This window comes from Pygoscelis adeliae, unplaced genomic scaffold (assembly GCF_000699105.1).
Source record: "Pygoscelis adeliae isolate BGI_AS28 unplaced genomic scaffold, ASM69910v1 Scaffold402, whole genome shotgun sequence".
NCBI classification, from domain to species: Eukaryota; Metazoa; Chordata; class Aves; order Sphenisciformes; family Spheniscidae; genus Pygoscelis; species Pygoscelis adeliae.
Window position 1 is genome coordinate 492,506 of NW_008824411.1, and position 9,353 is coordinate 501,858.

Here is a 9,353-nt window from a genome sequence, read left to right on the forward strand (position 1 = left end):
TCTCCGAGATGAGCCGCTCTGGCAACCAGGTGTCCGAGTACATTTCCAACACTTTCCTGGGTAAGGCTTCGCATCCCAAGCTTTTGGGTGATTCAAAGATAACGATTAATGGCAGCCTAACACCCACGAGTCAATGCTTGTGCCCGGTTTTCCTTTGGGGCAGAGCAGTATTTAAATGTTTTGATTTTTCACTTTCAAAATGGATGTGGAGGGGGAAATAATACAGTGTTTGAGTAAGTCTATCCACAGAAGAATTCCTTCGCCAAATCAAAAGATTTTTCTGTTCACATTGAATTAAGTTATTGGTAGCTGCATTATGCAATATTTGATTTTTGTGTTGACCTTATGGAAAGGACAAAGTCACACAAGCCCAACTGCATGCTCTCATCTTTGCAACTACTCCATCTCACAGCTGCATCTTCACCCTTCAGAAACAGGGTTTCAGACAAGTAGGTTCAGCCCAGACATTTTATATATTACTTTGTGTGTATTTGCTCATTTTGCACTGGAAGTCAGAATAAAGAGTAAAGAGAATATTTTGCATTTCATAGTTTTGTTGGAACTCATAGGACTACTGACATGAATTAATCCTCTGTGTTAACAAAATATATTTTGTTACGAAAAATATAATTTTCTGTGTTTTCAAGCAGCTTAGAATTTGTGACCATTTGCATATAAAATGAAGCTTAGCACAGGACCCTCATATACATATCTCTGAGTCCAACAGCTTCAAATGCTGTGTATGTGGGATGCCAGAGCTCGTGCGGAACTCATGCCCTGCGGTTAAGATGGCCCAGAACACATTCGCTGTATGACAAACAATTATTTCCATTAAGGGATTTTAAAGTGATTTCAATAGCCAGTTGCAACTGGAACTACTGCATGCATTTAGGACACATCACATCATTAATAATCCATGTAAGTCTGTAGCTGCTTTGTGGGAATCCACTGGCCCTGTCTTATCGCTCAGCTTAATCATGACATCCAGAACATGAATTAATACAGGGAACAGAAGCAAGACTGCCTAGCTGCCAGCCAGCAGGCCACTTCTGCAGCTGGAGAGCCTGGAGCGTACACAGCGCACTGGGGAACATGACCACCATGGCATTTTCAGGGAGTTTGTTGTTTATCAGCTCTTGCCAGTAGGCATATGTCTCTGGAGCAGGATGTGCTGCAGCAGAAATAACCCAATGTGGCTTGATACTGTGGACCTAACATAAAACTAATAAACCACACATACACTCAGGTCAGTGGAGTCTGTATCTCGGCAGGGGCTAATAGCTGAAGCTGCTGCTGGTGCTAATGGGGCTGTATTATTCCCCATACTCAGACTGGGTCAGGTAACTGCATTTCCCTTTGCAGGTCTTGAACAATGGTCTTGTTCATTCCTATTTTGCTGCTTCTCACATATTCTGTAATGGTGACGTCCTCGCCGTTTTGTGGCAGTATGAGGGCCACTCAACCACTTAGGGCCATGTTAATGCCGAGTGGTGCAGGCTCTCCAAATTGGGCCAGATTGCAACTTGATTGCTCATGTTAAAAAGAAATGTGTAAAGCTTTTAAAAGGATCTTAAAGCTTTTTTAGGAAGTCATGCTGTTACATTTTAATGAATTTCTCTTTTCCCCCTAAAATTTTGTTTAAAATTAAATGAACACACAAAGTAACAGGAGTCTACAGCTGAGGAAGTTGAACAAAAAAAGAAAAGAAATATGTGGATAGGACATTTATTTACTTCCAGTGTTTGTTAGACGGGGATAACTTATAGATAGATATTAAAACCAGATCATGTGACTTCATTCAGTCTCTTGACTTTCTTAAATGAGCTGAGGAAGGCACTAAGAAGTGATGTTCTCTGCAGAGGGGCCAGTCCTGCAGTCACCATTTGGTCAGTGAGAGCAAGGACGCCAGCTTTAGATCCATATGAAGGACAAAGATGAAAAACGGTGGTTTTATCGTTGGCCACGTCACGTAAATAGGGAAGATCATGATGGACTTTCAGCCCATGCCCTTTCCTGAGGGGCGAGGGGTGTTGCTGCTGCCACCGCTGTGGGGACATGATTTAACAAATTAGAGATTTCTGTTCAAGAATGTCCATTTTATGCTGCCTTAGTGTTAGTCATTGCTAAGGAGATTATATAGAGGAAAGTCCTTCTGTTGTTCAGCAGAAACACACGAGGGAAACACCCATTGATGTCAGCTTGACTGTTGCTATGAATAATGGCTTCCTTCTTAATTGCAGTGCTGCAGACACACTGGTAGTTCTTATTTCAGAGATTTTTAATTAAGCCAAGGCAAAAGTAACTAATGCCTAGATGCCTAGTCCCTCCAGAGGTCCTCAGAGATGCAAAGGTGCAAAGAGATTATAGTAGCCTTTTCTAAAAGTTCATGAAAAAATGGTTAGTATGAAAGTAGTGAGCCACTGTATCACCATTTTAATGCAGCAAATAAATCAGTTGTAAAGGCAGTAAGTAGCATACGTGGATAGATTTATTTATTAAACACATCTCCACAGCCCAGTTCGTGCCCCACTAGGTGCCTACTTAATGTGCACTAATATTGTTACTACCTCTGAAGGTGACAATAGAAATATGGCCAGTGCATTATATGTTATTCTATACGTTTTTGTAAAGGGCAAACCTTTAATAAATCAGTGACACCAATTTGTTATGGGGTTGGTGTTTTAAGAGCAGGGGGTACGGAGATGGGTTTGGCCCTAGTAAGTATCAGTAGATACTAATGATACTAATGAAATGAGTCAAGATACTTGCAGAGTATCTTGAGTCAAGATACTTGACTCATTTCACCTTTATTTGTTACAGACAAGCAGAATGATGTGGAGATTCCTTCTCCCACCCAGAAAGACAGAGAGAAAAAGAAAAAACAGCAGCTCATGACACAGATCAGTGGAGTGAAAAAATTAATGCATAGTTCAAGCTTAAATAAGTATCAATAGATACTTACTAGTGTGAAAGTGAGTGTGAGTGTGAAAGTATATGCTTACGTACTTTATTGAGGAAAAATGTGTTGTTTGAATATATATTGTATTTTCCTGAAAATAAGTAATAAAAATCAATTGAGATCTAGCCATAAGCAGAACCTGGTGCCTTTCAGGCATGGAAAGCTAGCTCCTGGACACGTGCTGTGTCCCCAAGTGATGCAGCTTGAAAAAGGCTACAACGAAAGCAGCCTGGTGCTTCATGTCCCAGCAAGGCTCAGTGGGAAGGTTCAGTCTTGCAGAGGGCAAACAGAGGTTGTGTGGCTGCTTTGGTTTGATTTTGGTTCAGTTCGGTCCCAAAATTAGAGGTCTCCAGTAGAAACACATGGGTTTGAACTGGTGTGCAGAGCCACTTAATCAGCAAAGCTAAGGGTTGATTTTGGGAGGTGTGATGGGTGCTCGCATTGCAAATGATGTTGACTCGTTTCACCTTTATTTGTTACAGACAAGCAGAATGATGTGGAGATTCCTTCTCGCACCCAGAAAGACAGAGAGACAAAGAAAAAACAGCAGCTCATGACACAGATCAGTGGAGTGAAAAAATTAATGCATAGTTCAAGCTTAAATAACACCAGCATTTCACGATTTGGTGTGAAAACAGAAAAGGAAGACCATCTGGCCAAGGTATGACAGATTCTTGCAGTTCTGGGAGAATCGGTATTACCTGGAAGCTGGGGAGGGACTGGCTGGATGGACTGCCCCTCCCTTGTAAAACTGGAATCAGTATCCCTGAAGTGATGTGGCCATTACAAATGCTGTAATTAATGGTACCAGGCCCTAACAGTATATTCTATGTTCATAAATTCCTTGAAAACATCCCTAAAATAATTTTAAAAAGTGATGAAGGCTGAGGAGAGCAATTATCGAACACAGGAACATATAACAACACTATGTCCAACGAACTGGCTATGGGGCCTTTGTCTCTGTCGGGGCATTTCTTCTTGCTACCTGCAAACACACATCATAAATAATTCCCCTGCCACACAGAAAAATGTCGTCTCATTGTACAACTGCTTTGGCATCAGCCCTTCACAGTTACTCTGTGTTCGTGTACTTTATTAAGTACGTGTGTTCATGCACTTACATAATTACCATAATGAAGATTGAATTTGCATCTTTTTAAACTTTTGGAAAATGCAAAAGACCTCGTGCAAGTGATAAATGCAGAATTGTCTTGAAAAATATTGTAACCATTCTCTTTTTGTCCTTTCAAAAGGAACTGGAAGATCTGAATAAGTGGGGTCTCAACATATTTAATGTTGCAAGGTATTCCCACAACAGGCCACTCACCTGTATTATGTACGCTATATTTCAGGTTCGTGATTTTCTGATCAAATTTGCTGTTCTTTTACAACACTATTTTAGTCTCTAATTGCTTTCTGTTTTGTCGTCTTCTACACTATGACATCCTTATTTGATAAATGCATGTATGCTTGTACCATTTATTATACAGGAGCGAGATCTACTAAAAACATTCAAGATCTCATCTGACACTTTTGTAACGTACATGATGACACTAGAAGACCACTACCATTCGGATGTAGCTTACCACAACAGCCTCCATGCTGCTGATGTTGCCCAGTCCACACATGTTCTGCTCTCTACTCCTGCGCTGGATGTGAGTTACCTAGTTTGAGCTAAGTGCGTTGTGTTGGGCAATCGTCGTGTTTTAATGTGGGATGGCAGCTTAAAAATATCACACTACCTATGTGAACACAGAAGAAAAACCTTAAGATGAGTCAATCCCCAGTAGCACTCAGACTTGCAAAAAGCAGCGTGCTGCCTGCTCTTCTGAGTGCTCAGTTTACTGCCAGGGACATCACCATTAAGAAATTTCAGCAGCAGCTTTGCCTGGAATCTCTGTTTCATCTTAAAGAGCACATGCTGCTTGTAGACCTTTCTTCTGAGTAAATGTCTTGTCCTCAGAAAACTGATTTAAAAAGCACAATTTGTTTCTCAAAATCAGCCTCACAAACTGTTGAGTGATAAAGCATAAGGACTTTTCTGACAAATTCCCTTTTTCCCTCCTAGGCTGTCTTCACTGATTTGGAAATCCTTGCTGCAATTTTTGCAGCTGCAATTCATGATGTGGATCACCCCGGTGTCTCCAATCAATTTCTTATTAATACAAGTGAGTTTTGTTTCAAATACAATAATAATTTCATCTGCAAACTTGGAAACTAATGGAAATGCATTTTCCATTACAGCGAGGTCACAAATTACGACTCTCAGACTGCATTGCTTTCTCAAAATATTGTGCAGTAAACTAGATGTTTTGAAATAAAGCAGTAATTAAAATGAAATTCCCAACAAAGAAAGCTATTGTAGTGCAATTTGCAAGTGCCCTTGAATCTTGTGAATATTACTACTTGCTAACGCATAATAATTCTTCCAGTCCTGAGTGCAAATTTTATCATTAATATAAGATAAATAATGCTATTGCTATTGGCAACAATAAAGCTAAATACTGTGGTTCATATTGTGTTCTGCAACAGGCTAAGCATGTATCTTGATTCCAAAATATGGGTATTGTTCTTTTTTTTGGAAAGTGCATTTGCAGGATTCATGCTTTCTGTTGTCAGTGATTCTGAAGCCCGTAACTAAGTCAACCGAGTACTATTTTGTTCATTAGAACTGAGCAAAGGGCTGTTTATATTATATACATATGTGCTCAGATTAGAAAACCGCGTGCTCTTGGCACACATGAAGCAAAGTAAGAAAACTTTTCCCGATTTACTGCATACAGATAAATATTTCAGTACCCAGGACAAGTGTTTGCTGTTTGAAATCACACATTTCACATGCTGGAGTCACATATTTATGTTGCTTTGCTAGATTCTGAACTAGCCCTCATGTACAACGACGAATCCGTCTTGGAGAACCACCATCTCGCTGTGGGCTTCAAACTGCTTCAAGAGGAGCACTGTGACATCTTCCAGAACCTGACCAAGAAACAGCGTCAGACGCTCAGGAAGATGGTGATCGACATGGTATGAACTACGCACACCCTGCTCCTTTTCTTAAACAAAAACTGGCGTCTTTGTATGCTTGCCCATACTGAGATTGTGTTTTCACTTCTGTAAAGGTATTGGCAACAGATATGTCCAAGCATATGAGTCTCTTAGCTGATCTGAAGACTATGGTGGAAACTAAGAAAGTGACCAGTTCAGGAGTCCTCCTTCTGGACAACTACACAGACAGAATACAGGTACGTCAGCCAAATTTCCTGGATTTTGTATATTTTGTTTGGGATTGAAGAAACCATGCTCCTGTTTTTACTGCGGCTTTTAAATGGACTGTATATAGAAGCTACTGACCTAAATTTTCAGCAATCATTTTCTTTTCTTCTGCACCACAAAGAGGTACGAGGTGGTCCCATATCTTTTAGGTAAAGGGGATTATGGTTTTAACACTTAGAGCATGGAACTGCAAATATGTACATTCTTCTGAAGTTAATCTATAAGGCTGGGTTTTTGAGGGCTCCTGAATTTCCTTGCTGCTTTCTCCCATTTGTTTCTCCTGTTGAAAAAGTATAGCAAGATTACTACAGCACTGTGAGATTGCAAGAACTTAATCTGTAACTCCATATCTAAAGCAACTCTTACACTGAGCTGAAATTAGTGATGTACAATCTGTTGCCTATATAATCTAATCCTTGATTTACAGAAATGACAAAGCAGTACTGGAACAGGGTTACGTAGTTAGTAGGACAAGATACATCCTCATCTTCTCTCCACTTTGATGGCCAGCTTCTTAAGAACAGACTCATGGGAAAACTCTCCTTACATTTTTATTTAAGACTGCTGATGTTAAAACAGGTCACTCTGTTGCTGCATAAATCCTTGCAGCCACAGTTAGTCAGGCACATTTTTGTGTGTGTGTGGAAGGGATTCATAAAGTAGGAGCATTTAACCATCTGAGAGCATGCATTCAAAACCAAACGTATATGATGTAATTAACATTGCCACAACTGCACCCCGTGTAAGTATTGAGTTGTCTGAAAAATGTATAGCACGTTTTACTTTTGAAGCAGACTGTAGCAGCTAGTCTCCTATACGGAGATGTTACGATATTAATATTTTTATAGGCTGTTGCATAATCGAAGAGTCTTGTGGTTAAATGTTCTGAATTAAGCAAGCAGATACAGCTTGAAACCGTCCTCTTTTTCCATTTGTTTTTATGAGTTTTCTGATTAATGTAATTGCAGGTTCTCCGAAATATGGTACATTGTGCGGACTTGAGTAATCCCACAAAGTCTCTGGAGCTGTACCGGCAGTGGACGGACAGGATCATGGAGGAGTTCTTCCAGCAAGGAGACAAAGAGCGAGAAAGAGGGATGGAAATCAGTCCAATGTGCGACAAACACACAGCGTCAGTAGAAAAATCACAGGTAATTGGCCGTGAGCTGCATTTTTGTACTGCCTAAGCTTGTATTTTCAAAGCAGGCACAAAATTCATCTGCTTTCTCTAGCACAATTAGAGAAACAGACAGCTGTTCAGAGGGTTGGTTCTGATTGACCCTGATATCCAGCTGTACCTGAAGCTCATATAGACTGGCGAGGCTGTTCAGACTCCTTTATGCACCCCGTGGTGTCTCCTCATTTCCAAATGCGTGTTCATCTTGCCCTGTTTGCGTCTCGGTTTCCAGAGTGAGTTGGTTTCCTTTTGTTCCCCAGGCTTGAAAAGAGCAATTCTGATCTCCCCTTCTGCCAGGTCTCTTCTCCCTTCACGCCCTCCAGCCTCCTTAATTAGCACCTCCTAAACCTACTGATGTCGTACCCCCGTGTGAGACATTTATAGCAAAGCCAGCCCCATTGAACTGCAGCATTAGGAGCTTCTCCCAGTTGAGATCCACTTCAGGACACTGGAGAAGTCTGGATGTCAGCCGTTATTCAGCCTCATGCAGAACAGCTTTGCAGTGCATCATCTGGCCGGTTAAGTTAGAGGTCTGATGGAGCTGCTGTGTGCCGGGTGAAGTCAAAGCAATATTTATTTATGTCAATACAAACCTTAAAAGGAGCTGGATGTGTCTTGTTTTTTGAGATTAACTGGCTCACCCCTAGTTCTGATTCATAGATTAAACAGTTTCAAGGTCAGATTTTGTTCTGACCTGTGTAGCACAGGCTGTAAAATTTCAGCCAGTTAGTCTGTAATGAAGCCGGTAATTTATGTTTGCCTAAACATATTCCAATCTTTATATAATGGTGTCTTGGTTGTTGTTTTTAAATGACTCGAGCAAGTCATCATCGAGGTTTTTCAGCTTGAATAAGTAACAAAATTGATGATAATTATTTCCAAATGTCCTCTAGGGCTAAGCCAAGTGGTTTCAAAATTATTCACTCAACCGCATGGTGATTTTGTTGGAAAAATCTGTCTTATTTGTTAGCCTAACAAGAAATGAATCCTTCGGCCAGGCTTGGCCAGAAAATGCCCATGTGCTCCGCATGTGAGCTCCGATTAATTTTTTGTTTCACATATGCACTTCACAGAGGTTTCAAAATGGCATTTTTGCTATGTAAAAAGAACAGGAATTGCACGAAATGGCTACCATTGAAATCCCAACTAGTGGCAAAGGAGAAAGGGAGGTGGCATGTCCGTTCTGGAGTGAAACAAGGAACTGATGGGAAAATAGTATGCAAGTATTTCAAAGCTCTAGATGGTACCTCTTTACATCAAAATATTTTAAGATCAGTGCTCAGCCATCTGGCCAGCTGTTCCGTGATTTGGGGTGTTTGTTTAAAGAAACAATGACCTAGTTACAAAGCGACCGATCTCTAGCCATTGGGGCTGTATAGCCCTTGAGCGTTTTGGGTGGTGGCGAAGCCATCAGCTAACCATACAGAACTTTTTTTTCACTTTAAAAGTGCTCCGGAACATGTGCTGCAGGAAATTTTCATCACCTTTTTGTTTAAGCTGCCTCAACAGTATGTTACAATTGAATGTTAATGGTTCTATTGACATCCTGTTGTGTCTGAAGGAGGCATGTGTGATTTCCAAAGCAAACATCTGCACGTTGAGTCTGGCCCCTTTGAGAGCCATTTTCCTGCTGCACAGAAATGTTGTCCAGCGGAGCGAGGAGAGAAGTGACACATTCTGCCAAGACGGAAGAATTTCAATCCTCTTTATGGCCATTCAGTTTTCTCCATCCTGGACGTACGTCCTCTTAGTCAGACAATTGAAAAATGATTTAGCTCAGAGCTTATGCGCCAACCGGCGGAAGGACTGACGGACTCGGCCACAACCCTCACTGTTTCCACCGCTGGCACGTCACTCCATGGGAGTCAGGCAACAGCAGTCTGTCCGCCTTCGTGCGGGAGGATTACTTCTTGGGATGAGCTCACCTGCTTTCTGCACTCT

The 9,353-nt window shown here is 41.1% G+C and overlaps 1 protein-coding gene across 1 annotated transcript in view; it reads left to right on the forward strand.

Moving 5' to 3' along the window:
* Positions 1 to 9,353, forward strand: part of PDE4B (phosphodiesterase 4B, cAMP-specific) — a 200,893-nt gene that overhangs the window by 188,650 nt on the left and 2,890 nt on the right. The window contains exons 8-15 of the mRNA XM_009320649.1: positions 9 to 60; positions 3,442 to 3,620; positions 4,213 to 4,311; positions 4,450 to 4,614; positions 5,028 to 5,127; positions 5,832 to 5,986; positions 6,082 to 6,204; positions 7,204 to 7,386. Coding sequence (XP_009318924.1) covers positions 9 to 60; positions 3,442 to 3,620; positions 4,213 to 4,311; positions 4,450 to 4,614; positions 5,028 to 5,127; positions 5,832 to 5,986; positions 6,082 to 6,204; positions 7,204 to 7,386 — 1,056 coding nt within the window. The remainder of the gene's footprint in view (positions 1 to 8; positions 61 to 3,441; positions 3,621 to 4,212; positions 4,312 to 4,449; positions 4,615 to 5,027; positions 5,128 to 5,831; positions 5,987 to 6,081; positions 6,205 to 7,203; positions 7,387 to 9,353) is intronic.